At 38.3% G+C, this 17,793-nt stretch overlaps 4 protein-coding genes across 7 annotated transcripts; all 4 read left to right on the forward strand.

The window, feature by feature from the left end:
* Nucleotides 1–933: 933 nt before the first annotated feature.
* On the forward strand, nt 934–3,788 carry LOC135620291 (large ribosomal subunit protein uL24c-like). The gene is made up of 4 exons (XM_065123134.1): nt 934–1,112; nt 2,779–2,817; nt 2,982–3,212; nt 3,361–3,788. Exons 1-4 carry the CDS (start codon nt 1,011–1,013, stop codon nt 3,559–3,561), a joined length of 573 nt encoding a protein of 190 aa, XP_064979206.1. The 5' UTR covers nt 934–1,010; the 3' UTR covers nt 3,562–3,788.
* An 884-nt stretch (nt 3,789–4,672) lies between these two features.
* Nucleotides 4,673–5,074, forward strand: LOC135620456 (vegetative cell wall protein gp1-like). The gene has a single exon (XM_065123381.1). It carries the CDS (start codon nt 4,673–4,675, stop codon nt 5,072–5,074), a length of 402 nt encoding a protein of 133 aa, XP_064979453.1.
* Nucleotides 5,075–6,615: 1,541 nt separating this feature from the next.
* On the forward strand, nt 6,616–10,319 carry LOC103995634 (transcription factor ILR3). Of its 2 annotated transcripts, XM_009416268.3 has the most exons (5): nt 6,618–6,870; nt 9,028–9,075; nt 9,173–9,247; nt 9,357–9,519; nt 9,801–10,319. In XM_009416268.3, exons 1-5 carry the CDS (start codon nt 6,740–6,742, stop codon nt 10,062–10,064), a joined length of 681 nt encoding a protein of 226 aa, XP_009414543.2. In that variant the 5' UTR covers nt 6,618–6,739; the 3' UTR covers nt 10,065–10,319. The 2 variants fall into 2 exon arrangements, with proteins under 2 accessions (XP_064979207.1, XP_009414543.2); XM_065123135.1 differs by lacking the exon at nt 9,028–9,075 and having other exon boundaries at nt 6,616–6,870.
* An 838-nt stretch (nt 10,320–11,157) lies between these two features.
* On the forward strand, nt 11,158–16,674 carry LOC135581483 (uncharacterized). Of its 3 annotated transcripts, none has more exons than XM_065123136.1 (4): nt 11,158–11,309; nt 13,772–13,932; nt 15,422–15,501; nt 16,296–16,674. In XM_065123136.1, exons 2-4 carry the CDS (start codon nt 13,822–13,824, stop codon nt 16,366–16,368), a joined length of 264 nt encoding a protein of 87 aa, XP_064979208.1. In that variant the 5' UTR covers nt 11,158–11,309; nt 13,772–13,821; the 3' UTR covers nt 16,369–16,674. The 3 variants fall into 3 exon arrangements, with proteins under 3 accessions (XP_064979208.1, XP_064979209.1, XP_064979210.1); XM_065123137.1 differs by having other exon boundaries at nt 11,295–11,370; XM_065123138.1 differs by lacking the exon at nt 11,158–11,309 and adding an exon at nt 11,407–12,090.
* Nucleotides 16,675–17,793: the final 1,119 nt, after the last annotated feature.

Genomic DNA, 17,793 nt, shown 5'->3' on the forward strand with positions numbered 1-17,793 from the left:
GTTTGTTTAAAATCATAAATAAATTTCTTAAATCTTCATGCCAAATTTTATATTTATTTCATTTTCTTTACGAATCATTTAGGTTAATCCATATAAATCTAAATCCCTATTCAAAAAATTTATTTTCACATTCATGTTAAAAATATCTCATTATGACCATTATATTATTTAATACTTATCATTTGAATCATATTTATATAATGCGATGAGTTCTGGAATATATTTTTGATTCATTTATTGGAACTCTTTCATAAATTAAAAGCATCAAAGTCTTCTAAGACACGTGATAAACTTGGAGATGCTTGTGCTTGTTTCTTTCTTCTCCTTTCGGATTTCCAATCCTTCACGTAGCAATCTAAGTTTGCGTTGCTTCATCAAACAGCCAAACCAATTGTTATTGTCTGCACCCTTTCGATTTAGGACTATAGTAACTGTAACATGTGACAAAGATATATATATATATATATATATATATATATATATATATATATATATATATATATATATATATGTTTGTAATGCATTCGGATCCCGTTACATAAGTATATTATATATATATATATAACACATATTTCTACTATTAATATTCATCGAAAAACTCTAGATTAACCATAGCTAATTATACCTAATATTAACTAGTTAAGTTTAAAGGATATTAATATTATTCAGGGTTTTAACTTACTGTTAAATGAAAGATATAATCAAAATAGTTTATTGGAAAATTTTAGATTTATAAGGTTATATATGCTAAATTCGTATATATATTGGCACAATTATGAGAATTACGTAATGTTGAGGGTGTGTGTGTGCTTATATATATATATATATATATATATATATATATATATATATATATATATATATATATATATATATATATATATATATATATATATATATATATATATATATATATATAATCAATAAAAAAAAGGGGGTAAAGAGGGACATCCACTCACCCCTTCTGCGCTTTATCCGAAACTCCTAAGCGCAGAAGAGAGCGCTCGAAGATGGCGACGATGGTGGCGCTACAGAGCTCGATGGCTTCCCTTTCCATCTCCTCCAATTCCTTCTTGGGCCAGCGCCTCTCTCCCCCACTCCTAACGACGCCCGTTAGCTCTCTGCCCCTCTGCCCTTACTTTCTGAAATGTTTGGTTTTTGAACTCATTTGATGTGTTATTGTGCCTTAATCCGACTTCCTGAGAGGAAAATGCGGAGAAGATGACTTTTAGATGGCATTTTACTTCATAAATTTGATTGTCGACCGTAGAAAGAACTTTCTTTTGTTTATTCTTTGATTTCGTTTCTGAATTCTCTCAACAGGGTAAATTGGAACCAATGGACTTCGATTTTAGGGGTAGGAAAAGACAAAGAGTTAGAATTCCTCTGACGTTTCCGTTTTCTAATTCTAGGAATTGAGGTTTCTCAGAGAACTAAAGCAACCGGTTCCTTTTCCAGAACAAGGATTTTAAGCGATTAGTGGTTGATGCTATTTAGTAGCCATTTGAATGCTCTTTTGTGTTTGCATTTTGATGGTCTTACTAATGAACTCTATAGCGTATATAGAAAACGATCTTTTTTGCTAGTTTGTGTTGAAATTATACTATTTGGATTTTGAGAGGAACAAAAAACTGTGTTTTCTCAAAAATGTTGCATAAGGGGATCAAGAAGAACAAGCATGTGGAATTAGAAACTCTGATTTAGTTGCACAATGTATATTTTGGCATCAAGAATTTGACAAGTGATTGCAAATTGCAATTTTCTTTATATTTTATATATCCTTGCTTCTCATATGATGTCTAATAGCCTCTACGAGTAAGAGAGGCATGGATGCCTATACGTAGCACCTTTCTGTGAAACTTGTGTCATTTGAATCATCCAGCTTAAAACTAATTGCTTACCTGCACTAAGCCTTAAGTCATATGCAAGTAAACCATGTTGAGACGATTGGCTCATCCTTATAGCCACTTGCAGTTTGTTCAACTTGGCTTAAACCAAATTCTTTGATCTAGGCCGGAAACTAACACATATGCAGAGGGGATATGTAAGGCTTGGGACTTATGCAATTTTTCCATGTTATGATTAAACATTATCCTATTTGGAATATCAAGAAAGGTAAAACATCACCAAATCATATAGCATGTGCTATGAAGAATTTGATGATGATTTTTATAATCAATTGACCCTATTCTTTGTATGTTACCATTTTCAAGCATATTCCTTAAAATTGATAATGATGTTTGGTTACCTATTTATTATTTCACAAAATACTCTTAAGCTAAGCTATGTATCTTAATAAATGTAAAATGAAAGAAGAAAAACCTTAAAATTTATCATCAAACATCAACTATGAATGTCCACAAATACAAATTTGGCTCATAATATTTTTTAGAGACAATACTGTTGTGATCAGTAAGTACTACTCGAAACAAATTGTCTTCAGAGAAATGGATGGTTCAGGCATAAGAAGGTATATTGATATGTATTTTCTGAAGTCGGTAGATAACAAACATACAATAGGACCACTGTGAATTATATCAGCAACTATGAAATGTTACTTTGCATGATGTTCTGATTATTGAGCTGCTGTGCCGGATAAATTTTATGACTAAGCTGAATTAAGTAATATCTGAGATGTCCAAGTCCTCAAATACTTTTAGAATATCTGGGCCCTGTATGTGATGCTAATTTTGATTTTTTCACATCTCTGTAGTGCATGGTTTCCCCATTATTGATCTTTTGTAATTAACATAAGTGTGTTGCATTTTCTTGTTGCAGGTTAAATCGGTGGACCAGCCATGCACTATAGTAATGAGGGTTAGTTCATCGGTTCTTCTGCATGTTCTATATTGAAGATGATCGTGCTAAACTATTTCCTTTATGAGCTATCGGAAATTAGATTACCAATGAGCACCGAACTAGGTGAATTATTCTGTGGATGATCTTATCGCTTTCTTTATATTTTTCATCTTCTATTGCAGCTTAAACGCTGGGAGCGCAAGGAATGTAAACCAAATAGTCTTCCCATACTGCATAAAATGCATGTTAAGGTAGGGGACACAGTCAAACTTATCACAGGCCATGAGAACGGTAAAATTGGGGAAATTACTCGCATTTTCAGGCATAACAGCACTGTGATTGTAAAAGGCTTGAACCTGAAAACAAAGCACATGAAGAGCAGAGAACAAGGTGAACCTGGGCAGATTGTCAAGGTATGCTCTCTATTTTCTGAACTTCCATTCATGTTTATGAATGAGCAAATGGCAGGATCAGGCTTTCCTCTCTTGAACTTTACTCCTTCCATTGCTTTCTCATGTGTTGAGCCTGAGTTATCCTGCACAACGAACTGTTTCTGAACAGATTGAAGCACCTATCCACAGCTCAAATGTGATGCTTTACTCTAAAGAAAAAGAAGTGGCGAGCAGAGTGGGTCACAAAATCCTCGAGGACGGAACCAGAGTCCGCTACCTCATCAAAACTGGCGAAATAATCGACAGCACAGAGAACTGGAAAAAGGTTGTGAAAGAAAGAAAGGAAAAGAAAGAAGAGGCATCCAGTTAGCATCAAGGCATCAAGTTGCTTCATGTATGACATTTTAAATCCCTTCTCTAGAAGTTTGTTGTTGCATTCCATTTGTAATCAAGAGCAGTTATGCTCCTGGAATGTTTTCTACTCTGTCATGGAAACTTCTTTTTTTCACTGAAATCATTCATTTTTGTACTTGTTATGTCTATGAATTTGGAATCACTACCTTTACTCTAATATGGTCTCTTTGCATGCTGTTATCATGTTCTGAAGTAGTGAATTTGTGTTTTTTTTGTGACATTTATGTTTTTATGATATTTGATTCATTCTAAGATCTCTTATCTGTATCAAGAAATTTGTGTTTGGTTTGAGAAACAATGGCTTCTCCTCCCAACATCTCATGTTTAAATAAGAGGAGAGATTCCTCTCATAACTTCCAAATCCATCACTCAACCTCTCATAAGTTGACACATGAATGCAAAACAGCTAATCAAGTAGTATGAGGACCACTTAAAAAAGGACAATAGGAGCAACAAAGGACATCATCATCATCATCATCATCACTTTTCAACCCCTTTTTGCATCTTCTTCTTTGCGAGCATTCTGTGTAGTGCTTGTTTAATAAGAGGCTCATTCTCTCTATCATTGAGGCCAAAACCTAACTAAAATTAGCACCATTGTCAGATCTAATTCCCAAGAAACTTCACATGTATGCAGTACTTTTGAGCTCCATCTGCCTATATGCACAACAAAAACCTATACTTTTGCACCCATTATTACACCTCCCTGTGGGCCCAACATGTGAAGTGAGTGAAGGTGTGATTTTTGTGGTCAAAAGGTGTCTCCAGCCAGTACTGCTCCTTTTTCTTTTTCCCCTTTTATTTATATTCCTTTACTCTGTAGTTCTCTATCTCTCTTGGCTTTCAGCTTCACGTGAACGCGTGCAGCGGTGGCCCGACACAAGCAACAACAAAATAAAGAGAGAGAGGCCAACTGCCTCTGTTTTGGTCACTGCTCCTCTCTCTCTCTCTCTCTTCTTCTTCTTCTTGTGATTTCCATGGTCTGAAACCTCTGAAGGAGATAAGAGAGGAGGATGTGTTACGTAGGGAAAGCGACCAAGATCTTCTTCTTCCTCGTAGGGGCGCTCATGGTGGTGGGCCTCGTCGTCGGCTTCGGCCTCGTCCGGCACGGCTGGGCACACAAGGCCGCCGCCCAGCCTTGCCAGTCATCGTCGTTGACCGTCGCCGGATGCCGGCCCATCTTCCCCGACCCCATTCCCGCCGACACCGCCACCGCCTCCACGGCCCCACCCTTCCCCGCGGCCGCCATTCCCGCGGGCACGATCCCCGTGCCGCCTCCGCCGCCCGCTGCCACCGACGTTCCCACGCAGCCCACCACGCCGCCACCGACCGTAATCCTGCCGCCTGCGCCGCCCACAGCCACCGCCACCGACGTTCCCCCGCCGGCCAGTTCCACGGCCGCGCCGCCGCTTGTCAGCTTCGGCCCACCAAGTCCGGTTTACCAAGCGCTCGGCCCGGCCCATGCATAGAGGACAAATAGACCGCTGAACCACCTTAGACTTACCTTTCATTACTTGGTTTCTTTTTTCTTATTTTAATAGTAATTTTCTTTCAATTTCTTTTGTTTTTTTGGGGGGGGAAGGAACTCATGAAGGCTATTAGGTAATCTTCTTTTCCTTGTTCTTAACATTTGGAACTCGAGATTAATTTGGGATGATTGGAATAAATTCATGTGGGGGAATTATTCACAATATTGATAATCTCTTCTCCCTCTTTCTTCCTATCCTTTAACCTTTTGATTTAGGCTCAAGAAAAGGATTAAAAGGCTAAGTTTTTTTATGCTCACTGTTAATTAATGAAACATAATGCACTACAATTATCATTCTTTTTTCTTAATTCTTTATTTTCATCACCACCGGATAAGATTTCTCTTTTCGGAGTCACCATCCCTGGATGACATCAGAGGCTTAGAGTCGTTGCCTGACATGAAGTAATGCTTGGATCACACAGACCACAGAAAAAAGAGATGTCACAAGAGTTCATGCCTGCAAAGAAGAACACAAGTACACCACTGCAGGATGAGAGAGAGAGAGAGCTGTTGTTGGAAGTGGTCATATTTTGCCCATTAATATCATATTCTGAAGAGAGAGAGAAAGAGAGAGAGAAGAACATGAAGCTATGTCCTCTTTCTTTCTCCTTGTATCTGAGAAGTGGAGTGGCTGTAGCCTTTGTCTGCATGTTCTTCCCTGACACTCATGTGTGGTTGCTGCTCCTATTTGGAATCTTTATCTGCTCCCTGTCAGTAGACAACACAAGATGCCAATTTCTAATTCCACTACTGTTCTTTAATAGTAAGCACTCCACTGTTATCATACAAATGAGCTGATCCCAATCCCTCAGAATTTGATGAGCAATACTGTTTCCTTTAGACTGATTTGGATGAAATTTTAGATTAGGTTTGAGTAAAAATAAGTACTTAATTTACAACTCTAAGAATTTTAATTTTAACTAAACATAATAGATATAATCGATCGATCGTTATGATCTAAATCACTAAAAACACAAATGTATTAAAAGATATATAATTTATTTCTATTAAAACATCCGAGTTGATTAGTATATTATTGTATAAGTGATACGTCGTTCTCTTATAAACGTTATATATGTTATTTGATATAATATTTTTTTTTATTTTTATAATAATATATAATATGTTCTCTTTGAACATTAAAATGATTCTAAAAATAATGTCATATAAATTTTTTTATTATTTTATTCTTCAATGAAACCAAATCTAAAATCACAGCTATATATGAAAAATAAAATATCATGATAGTATATTAAAATTCACAATCTTATCTATCATCACAAGTCCACTCCATTTATTTATCTCTCATCTGTCTGTTCTTATTTTGTACCGAATTGCTACCCACGGTGACTGGAGACTGAGATGGAGTTCATTTGGGCCCCACAGTGCGCTGAAAGTTGTCCGATAACAAGGCTGGTGAGGTTCGAGGGACGTTGCGTTGGGAGTATGTAAGGAAAGTATTCCTCTGTTACTTCATTAACGTTCGAGGCCGGTAAAAGGGCGGAAAGAGAAAGGCGAGAGGGAAACCCATTGATCTCCCGACGGCGAACCGTTCCCTGAATCCGCCAACGAGCGCCGGCCGCGAGGGTTCCGACGAGTATCGGTGATGGGTTCGTCCGAAAACCCTGCTTGGTTCTTGGATGACTTGATCGGCGACATGCACGCCTCCGAAGGCGATCTCGCGGGGGTCAACGGCGGCTTTTGCTGGGCTCCCCCGGGATTCAATATTTCCTTCAGGTGATTTCGAATCCGATACTTTGGGATCTCGTTGCGGTTGTCGTCGAGAACTGTCTAACACTCTTCTTGGATGAACTGGAGAGCTGGTGTCTCCTAAAGTTGCGGCTTTGTTTCTTCTTTCTTGATCTATTAATGTTTGATGCATGTAGTTACTTTTGATCTTCTAAGGTTAGTGTTTTATTGAATCATAGTATGATATTGAGAGTTGCTATGATCATTGGTAGTATTGTGGATATATGTAGCAAGAAAACCTTATGGAGTGGATTAGGGTGGGAATATTGTTTCGACCGATCACGTAGCATGTGGATGTTGGGTTTGTTGATTTTGCCTATTCAATTGCAATCTATATTTGGTATCTACATAATAGAAGAGAGTGATTTGTACGGTGAATCTTCACTCTTCTACACTGATCTAAGAGGGGGTTGAGCAAGATGCAAGTTAGTGAGAAGACATATTGATCATCTTGTAATTTGGTCATAGAAAGATGAAAACTTTGTTTAGGTGCTGTATAACACTTATTGCATTTTATGGGCCTTAAATAGGATAACTTGAAAAGTCGAAACTCGATTGACTTTTTCCTGGATGGTGGTGAGATGTACTATATGCATCACAGAGAGTATTATCTCTTCATTGTGTAGATTTAATTTATCAGATGCTACCAAGTTAAGGTGTTTCGGAAACTCATGGAATAGGAAATGTTCTATGCAACACATGGAATAGGAAATATTTTATTTGTAGTCGCAGAGGACTTTTTGAACGTGTCCCATGCTGATCTGGGTGAAGTTTTTGATTAAAATCTTTGCATAACCTGCAGACATTAACAGAGCTAGAAGAACAGAGGCGGTCCATCCATTGGGAAGAACAACCAAATGCTATTACTAGTCTATATGCTCAAAACAAGAAATTTCGCACAACTTCCGAAAAGGACACAACATAATTAAGGAAGGAGTAAACCATGCATATGCTGCATGAATTTAGAGAAAAGTTGGATGTTTTAAGGTTTGTACTATACTTTAATATTGGAAGTAGACAAAGAAACAAATTGCATAAAAAAATTTCTTTTATTGCCTCATAACAAGTGAGGAAAAAGCTTTGATTCTGCCATGCAAACTGTGCCCACACCTTAGAGCTGACTATGCCATCTTACATGACCACTCTGTCCAATTCACACTTCAAGTTTCCAATTCAGTTTCTTTGATTTGTCATCGAATTGACTTGTGCCAAGATAAGTTTGATCTACTTTATCTTGTGATGATTGCTAAAGCAAGCTCTTTATAATTAATGCATACATTACTTAGGAGCAATCCAACAAATCATTTTATCATTAAATAGCTGAGATGACTCATTTCATCAATTTAGTCCAATCTATCCCTTTCTAACCAATATGTGCTTTATGACTGGATCGTATCAGTGGGGTAAATTTCAATATATGTATGGTTAATCTTTTCAGAATCGTATTGTTCATTGATAGTCCACAGGGTTCGTACTCTACATCGTATGATAATAACCACTCTATCTGTTGACTAATGATCCATTAAAAGATTCCTATTAAAATTCAAATGAGTATCTGACTAATAAATCCCATTGGATAGTGCGGTGGCTCTGGTTCATGAGAATTAGGCAAATTATTCATACAGATACTGACAATCATAAAAGATGACATGAAAATTCCATATTGGAGAGGATCATTTGGATTTAGATGGATACTTAAAATCATAAAAGTATGTTGGGGCATACGTAAACACACTTAAGGACTTGTCTTAGATTAATCACCATGGTTCATATTTTCTGTAAATTTAGACTACTAGATTTTATGTGTTCCATAAGGACCTTGGAGCTGAAGATCCTTCAGGGCATTGCATTATTTGGTCTTGGGTGTCAATATAGTGGAAATGGTTTTGAGAATCTTCATAATTCTTTCAGCAAAAATCAGTACTTTGCATCGTAGTCATCGATCACATTCTTATGGTTTGTATGAATCATTTGGAAGCTGCTATGGTTTTTAATTTTTGTCATTTTTCTATGATTTTAACTTAAGTATTGTATATTATGCATTTTTATTCTTTGGATATCTTCAGTGATTCTTCTATTCAAATTCTTTTTTTTTTTCAAAGTTCTAACAAGCATATTTCTTCTGCCTGTTGCCATGATTGACAGCTCCTTTTCAGACTCCAATGGCCTCACAGAACCAGTCACTGGAAAGCGGTCGAAATTTGATCTTATAAGTGAAACTTAGGATATTATTGTTACTTCATATGCATTTTTGTTGATCAGTTTTTGAGACCAGAAAGCTTTATTGCAGTAAGAGGTCAGAAACCTGTAGTACACCCGCCAAAGCTTGTAGAGAAAAAATGAGAAGGGACAGGTTGAATGACAGGTGCGATATCTGATTTATTATGTGTGAACCAGCAGTGATGCTAAATATGGTACTTTTTCCTCATGCATCAAGATGACCTCAAGGCTTTTATTTTTGTTTTTGATTTAAGATTCCTGGAATTGGGCTCTCTTCTTGAACCTGGAAAGTTATCAAAATTGGACAAAGCTGCTATCCTAAGTGATGCTGTTCGTGTGTTGACTCAACTGCGCAGTGAGACAGAAAAGCTTAAAGAGTCAAATGAAATTCTCCAAGAGAAGATAAATGAATTAAAGGTGGCTTAGATTTTCCTTTGGTATTACTATTGTTAGATATATGTAGTTTGTGTCTTCATCTCTCATGACTGTGCTTGTATTGTATCAGATTAAGATCTATGTGATGTTGAGATTATTTAGAAGGCTAACATAGATGCATTTGCTTCAATTAAATGCAATAATTTTGGGAAAAAAAAGTAGGTGTCTTTTTCAAGCATTATGGAACTTTGCTGTTCCATTTTTTTTTCTTTTCTAGCATGAGTTGTCGACCTGTTATCTAATTACATTTTATTGCTCTTCAGGCTGAGAAGAATGAGCTTCGTGATGAGAAGCAGAAGCTGAAGGCAGAGAATGAGAGTCTGGAGCAGCAAATAAAACTCAGATCGAGCTATGTTTCTCACCCACCACCTGTAATAGCGACCCCCTTCACAGCAAAAGGTCAAGCTGCGGCACAGAAGCTAATGATACCCATCATCGGTTACCCTGGCTTCCCAATGTGGCAATTCATGGCGCCTTCCGATATCGATACATCACAGGATGCTGATAAATATCCACCTGCTGCCTAGGCTAATGGCCGATCAAGCCGACACTCTTTGGGCTCTAGGTTATGCCAAGGATTCTAGCTTGATTTCGTTGTTAGTTCTAAAAACATGATTACTATTCTCAATGATGTGTTGTTAACCAGTGAATGTCTTTTCTTGGATCAGCGCAAGTTATAAGTGGCAGATCTCCCTGTAAATGCACATAAATAGGGGATTATTGACCCATTTGCTACTTTGTTAAATGTGATGAGCTGCATGCTCGTATTATTGTTGTGCTCACTAGTGAACTAATTATATCTTGGTTCCTTATGCTCCAAAAATTTTCTGCTCATATATGCTCTAACGATCTTTTGAAGCTATTGTCATGAGTTCTTTCAGGTACTATCGACAAATAACATAAAAGTCAAACATAAATAAACTTCTAATGCCAAATCAACATATGCTAATATGTAGAATAACCACCTTATCTTATATATATATATATATAGTAATCTGGTGGTCGTTGTCGTCGTCATCGTCACGGTGTTTTAATCGCTTGGTACACCGGATCCTGGTCCAACCGTCGGGCGATCGGCGTCGGCCAGCAGCGGGTTGCCGGTCGGGTCTTGCGAGTCGCGGAGCCACACGCTGAGCATCACTAGCCCTGTGCCGAGGAGGAGGACGAAGAGTAGGCCCAGGCAAGCGGCCACGGAAGTGTCAGCCCTCCGCCCGTCGCCGATCGGGTTGACCATGGCGGGCGCAAGGGCAAGCACGATGAGCAAGAGACCGTAGGAGGCGACCTTGGACGGGAGATCAGCCATGGCCGACGAGGTCTGAGAAGAAGCCACACACCGCACCAGGTGCGCCGAGGTCGAACCCGATGATGGGTGGGCGAGGCCGCGAAGGCCTACGGCGATGAGATTCTAACCCTGTCAAAACGGAGGCTTTTTATTGGCGACGACGGCAGCTGTGGGAGGCAAACCCCAATCCAACGGACCATAATGAATGGATAAGACTTAGTGACGTAACATCAGTTGCGTCATCTTCCTATCCTTCTGACGACAGCATCTTTTTCTAGAAGGAAGACAATCCGCGGTCGTTACGAATGCCGGCGGCGGCAGCAGATGGAATAATAAATCCTTACGTTAAACCGGACCGGAGACACGTGTTCGGCTCGGTCCAGTAAATTGAACCTGCTCCAACTCGGTTCAGTGTTGGGTTACGGGACGACACAAACCCGCAAATCCCTAGCCCCCCTCTCAAAGACCATCGCCATCTCGAAGCTCGCAGGTACGCGCAAGAGTTCGGAACCCTTCTCTCTCTTCTTGGTTCTTCTCCCTTAGGTTCTTCGGTACTCTCCTTTCATGTTTGCAGCCCTAAAAGATCACTAGACTAGTAGCATCATACTATGTGTGGTTTCCAACGATCTATGATGAAATAGGCACCGAATGATCTTGAGTCAAAATTAGTTTCAAGCAATATGTGTTTAATGGATTTCCTAATTAATTATTGCTACGTTCTTGCAAATACTTTGCCGGCTTATCTGATGAATCGATGACTCGTGTCATAAAGGAGATCTACATAGGGTTCCATGCTTTACATGATTTCTGTGGTAATTTTTGCTGTGAGTTTTTGGTATGTGTAAGTTACAGTAATGGCGTTTACTAATAGTGATTCTTATTTTTATCTGCTGGATAATTGATCTGCCCTAGAGTAAATCAAGTACAGGATTTAGGCTGGTTGAGAAAGGCATAAGAGGTTTGCCACAGTTTTTAACTAGTTGTTTATATAGAAAATCATTTATCAAAGAAGAATAATATGGCTTGGTCATTAATCTTCTTGGTGAAGCGTTTGGGTACTTCTAATGAGCATCTAGCACCCGTCAAACTACAGGAGCTGATAAAATGAGTTTCAAGACACAAGCTTAATTCGAAAGATTTTGAAGACAACCATAGAAGATCAAAGATCGTGAAATTGAGTTTGAGCGTTGTATTTGTTGCTTCAGGTTATCGGAGTTAAGTTGAATGGTGATTCAATACATTTATAGAAGATCGGAGATCATGAAATTGAGGTTTGAGTCTAACATTTGTTGCTTCACATTCCAAAATAGTTTGAGTTAGATGGTGACTCGATGAGTTCTATCTCTTGGTTACTCTTGCATTTTTATCACTATCACTTTCCCATTTGGTTTGAGTTTATGTTCGTGTAATTTGATTCTCCTGTTAGATCGTTCCTATTCAGATAAGATAGTTTGAGCTAACAGAAAGTATAGATTGGAGGAATCGAGTAAAGTATTAGAGTAAAGAAAATAAGCTAGAAGGTAGAAAAAGGACAACAAGGATTAGAAAACTAGACGGTAGTGTGTACAGCAAGTTTTCAAACGACACTTGGAGATCAGTGAGTGGGCATGCATGCTTCCTAAACTGTTACAATCAATTATCAGGAAAGAAATGCAATGACTGGCTACCTAAAAAGTCCCAATTTCTTGGAGACAAACAGGCCATAATGGTTTGAAAAACAAATTAATTTGAAGTTCAATATTACCATTGAGAATACTTCTTTGAGATGTTCAATTGGCCACTTGACTCTTCTGCATCCAAAACGTTCTAATTTACAGCAACATTTTGTATCTACATCATCCTTGGAACATTGTTAGCAATAGATCGAGCCAATAATAATTGGTTGCATCCACAAGCTGGTTGCTATGAAGGCAGGGCTGATTCATGCAAGACGGAAAGGGGTTTTGAGCATTATCATGGAGGCAGATGCTGAACTGGCCATTAAGATCTTGGAGAAACAAACTTCCCCTCCTTGGCAAGGAGCCAATCTTGTTCAGGACATTTTACATATCTTAGCTGATTTCTCTCACTGCAGGCTCTCCCATGTGTTTAGGGAGGGGAACAACTGTGCAAATCGGTTGGCAAAGTCTGCCAGAACCGATAGAACTTCTTTTGTATGGCATGGTGAAGGATCCCCATGCTTTTTTGTTTTTGTGTGCTGATCTCCTGAGCACAGGTTGTAACCGCTTTTGGATTAATATGTTTACTCTTTTTCTTGGAAAAAAAGTAATTGGTTGCACTTGCATCCACATTGCTCTCGATGTCTGTTTGTTGCACTCCAGCTTGAGTGCATTTAGGTCTAGTGCAAACTTAGCATCATCCAACCTGTATTCTGAGCGGTGCACCATGTATTGTTTTGGGGCACATCTAGGATTGGCAGACCAACTCCAGGTTCTCTTCCCAGGTGGGAAGAGTTACATAGGTTTGGTTTTGTTCCTCTTGAAATGCATTTTTGATGATTTGATAATCCCACAGTGACAAGCTGACAAGCCATTGGTGACCATTTCTATCTTATCACAAGCCAATTTAAGAAAACTATCTGATAAACCATCAAGAAGCAAAATGGGCAAGCACTTCATAATGGTTACAGATTAGAGATGGCACAAGGAAGAGGAACACGTCTCTCCCTTTCACCTTATTTGGCTCTTCTCTTATTTTTCATTGTTGAAAATCACAAAATCACCTTCCTTATCCTTGCCTGATTCTTTGTTTCAAGATTTTCTGTCTCTGTGATCTGTCTTGTTCTATGCTTGATTTTTTTAAATAATCTTATGTATCTGGAACTTTTCCCAAAGAAGGATGTGATATTTGCTACTTTTTTAAACCAAAAATATTAATCTTGTTGTTTGTTCACTTGTCTATAGTGCTTAGTTTGTTAAAATTCTAGATTTGATTAAGTTGATTTTACTGCAGTGTGACTCAAAAGGTGGAGGTGATTTTGATACTGATTAAAAGAGAAAAGAATGAGCACTAGGCCAGTGCCAAGGAGAGAAAGCCCCTGGGGTTTACCTGAAGGTGACACACGACAGCCTGTGGCACACAGATGCAATGATCGTGCAGAGGATGTTATCCAGGTTTTCCTTTTTTTGACATCTTCAAAAGAAGCTACTGTTACTCTGTTTCATCTGATCTATAGTTGGTTTCATGCCAAAAGCCTTCTCTTTCTTGTTCGTTTTGTTTGATTGATCATGTAGGACGTTTACTTTTCTTTGTTTTAGAAGTCAAAAATTATATCTTGATGGCAGAATATATATGTCTAGCTATGCAGATACAATTTGCTATTGCTGTACAAAGTTGAGAAGATTGAAATAATAGTTCTCTTTAAGCTTGTGTCTTGCCACATTGCAGTCATTAATGAATTTCATGTAAGAATCAATCTTTTTGGTTTCCTTTTTCAGTTTCATTTTACGTAGAATGCTGTTTCGTAGCCTGTCATCTTGGAAACTTTACCATAAATTCCTACATATTAAAATCTGTTTGAATAGTAGATTTAGTCCCCTCATGGTCTGTTCAGTCGGACTTCTTCTGTTCCTAGGATGGATTCGTGGCCTTCATGAACTACTTAGAATGGCAAATTATTGTATTTGGTGAGTGTTTATTTTTTATAACTAATCCTTGTATTAGTTGTTGGCTTGTATTTCTTAGATATATCCCTCGATTTTGTGAAAAACATTGCATGGTTTGATTTGGAAGAAATTTTACTGAGAAGTGATAAAAAAACACTACTAGCCAAAAGTTTGAAACTACTCAATTTCTTGATGTGATGTCTGTGTTTGTTTTATATTTTGAAACCGGTATTATGGCATAGTGGAATCTAATCATCATCGTTGAGTTGGCCACAGGATGTAAACATCTAGCCACTAACATTGTGTAACGATTGTGCCTTGGGTTGTGTATAGTGTCGTGTAGCAGTCCTTGCTGGCTGACATGGCACATGGATACGTGACGGGCTATCATTAGACCTGTTGGTGGAGGCCCTTGGGTGTACCCCCATGAATAGCTATAATGGCAATCCTATAATTATTCTACCAAGTTTTGTGGTTGTGGTTCGAAGTTTTGGGTTTAATTATTGTATCTTTCATGATGCTTCTTCAGTAGTAGATCCATTTATTCTTAATTTATGGAAATTTTTTGATGAGGAATATAAACTTCTCATTGAAATCCCTGGATAGTTTAAGTAGCTGCTGCCTGTACTAGTTGTTGATTATTATGAGTTGGTAAATGTGTTGCCCCAAAATCTCCTAGAATTTTTAAGGTTGCTCATATTCTCTGTCTTTTAAATTCACCACTTGATGGTACAAATGGTCAAATACGGAAGATCGACAGATCTGAGGGATCTGCCTTAGATGTCAAGTGCTTGTGTTTAGGATTGAAGTGTGTGTATCCTGTTAAAGTGCATGTTCAACTGTTGTTTGGTCTAGCATTAAGAAATATACTCTGGTCTCATGCCTTTTACCCTTTGTTCGTCTGTAATTTATCATCCACTGCTATCTAGAGTTTTATATACTTACTGATGAAAGTCTTAAATGTTCAATAATTGTGCTTGCCTGATGCTTTTTGCAGGCTTTGTTTGAAGGAAATCCATTAAAAAAAGTTCCGGGCCCTTTCAAGCTCTTCTGGCAATGCATGCGATCTAAGCCCGGGTACTGTGTATCTCTCAGACTGTTCTTATTATACTTTGGGCTTTTACTTGACCAATTTGGACTGTTCAGCTTTCACTTATTTTGGTTGCCTGGCAGCAACTTGTATCCGACGTGGGTGATGCCAATAGCCCAGACTTCATTCTTGTAGCTAATTTTCTGTTTCTCCTGCCAACATATCTTCTGTTCTACATGATATGCCCTCTTGTCCTTTTTTTTTTCGTCAACAAAGAGCATCTTCTTCGGATGATCCGAGATTACACTTTGAAGTCCATAGAGTTCAACTTCAGCGAATGATCGAACATAGAGCTGACCGTAACATGACAAGGTGGAAACACCACGAAATCTAATCAGAAATTAAATGAGTTTCTATTCAGTGTGATATCAAGCATCATCATCCGTCGCAGATGAAGACCCAATAATATCATGCACAATTCCTTTTAGAAGTGTTTTCACCCTGATAATGTAATAATGATCATAATGCATCATCTTTAACTGTAGTAGCTGTTCTATGTAAGCTGATTCTGTTTCTATGCCTGACTTCAGTAAACAAACTCATATAGTGCTCACAGTTGAAAGCCTGTTTCTTATGTAGAAACTCCAAACAATGGTATGGGGCCATATACTAACTAACCGGTGTTTGCCAATTGGTATTATTTTTTCACTAATTTTTTTGATAGAATGGATTGGTATACCATCTAGTACACCCGTATTATATTGATGCGATAGATTGATACCAGATCGAGATTTGAAACCTTGCTTGTATTGTTTCATTTATTTATCCTATTGATTTACAGGGAGGAGCCAACGGAACCTTTCTACTACTTGCAACTGGATCCACCAAAAAAGGAAGAGGCCAAATTAGAGTAGCAGGGATGATAAAAACTTACAAAACATAGCCTTTTTTCTGTTAGCACTTGAAATAATTTTGACAGACAATGTCATTGTGAATAACGAGCCTTGATCCATCCATTTTGTATTGGGAAAACAAATCTTGCTTCATCACTTGTTGGAAGATTCTAGTTGATGTTTTCAAGGTTGTCTTGATTTGTTTGTTTCAAATTAGAAACATATTGGTCGATGTCATGTAGGAATCTTGTTCTGGCATGGCATGGCATGGCATGGCATGCGAATTGTTGGACAAGCTTGATCCATTTGTTGCCTCTTATTTTTTTATGTTGGAGATGTAAATGCACTTATTTGTTCTCCTTTTTGTTTTGGCACACTAGGAATGGTTTAAGGGGGGAAGGAACAAATGCAAATACAAAAGGGAAAACTGTGTAGGATTTGCAGCCTAACAAAATGTTGTAACAAAATTAGGAAACAAACATGATGAATGACTCACGAGGGAGATGATAGAGCACACAAGATGAGAATGAATCGACTCACGTATGCAAAATAAAAATGAGACCGAGTTCACAGATAAAATCGACTCATGTATAGCAGGCTTTCAAAAATAAAATGAGAGACAGAGGTAGGTCTCAAACAAAGACTTTCAATACACCGTCACAGCTCAAACCAAATCCAATAATAAGCAAAGAACCCGGCAAAAAACATGGATAAGCTAATCAAGACGATGGGTTCTGTTAATCAAGACTCAGGGTTTTCAAGCGATACGACTAATAGAAAGACAAAACCGAGAAGATCGTACCTTTCCGGACCTCGAACTCTGTCGTCTTCAGCGAAGAGGCACACCCTCGGATCTTTCGCCGTCGCCAATTGCAGACGTTTCCTGCGATCAGTTCCAGGAGAAATCGCCAAAGAAACACGAGCAACATCGAAAACCCTTCCAAAGGACGATTAAAGAAAACCTGAGTTGGAAACCTTAATCGAAACCCTTGGATGGTACCGACTTACATAGAGCGAAAAGGAGGGAAGTGTAGCCTTTCGAAGCCCGAGGAGAGCGTGCTAGCTTTATTTGATTATAGTTGTGCGGGCTCTTTTAAGACTCTCTCTCTCTCTCTCTCTCTCTCTCTCTCTACCACATCTGCGACATTGGCCACGTCACATCCAAACAGCACCAGAAGCATTAATCTCCCAAGTTCTTGCGTAATAGGAGAGAAGGCCAAGACCTCTAACCCACCACATCTTTCGTCACCGAGCTCTTTATCTCGCATCGAAAGAACAACTTATGTTTTGCTTCTTTCTTTTAAGGACGTTAAAAAACATCGACGTAGAATCAAAATCCCACAGCCCATCATTATTTTCACAATTATTTATGTTCAAGAAAGTGTTGAACATTACTGCAGCAAAATTTGCGGAGAAAAAACACCATCATATACCACCCAGAAAACA

The sequence above is a fragment of the Musa acuminata genome, chromosome BXJ2-8 (assembly GCF_036884655.1).
Source record: "Musa acuminata AAA Group cultivar baxijiao chromosome BXJ2-8, Cavendish_Baxijiao_AAA, whole genome shotgun sequence".
NCBI classification, from domain to species: Eukaryota; Viridiplantae; Streptophyta; class Magnoliopsida; order Zingiberales; family Musaceae; genus Musa; species Musa acuminata.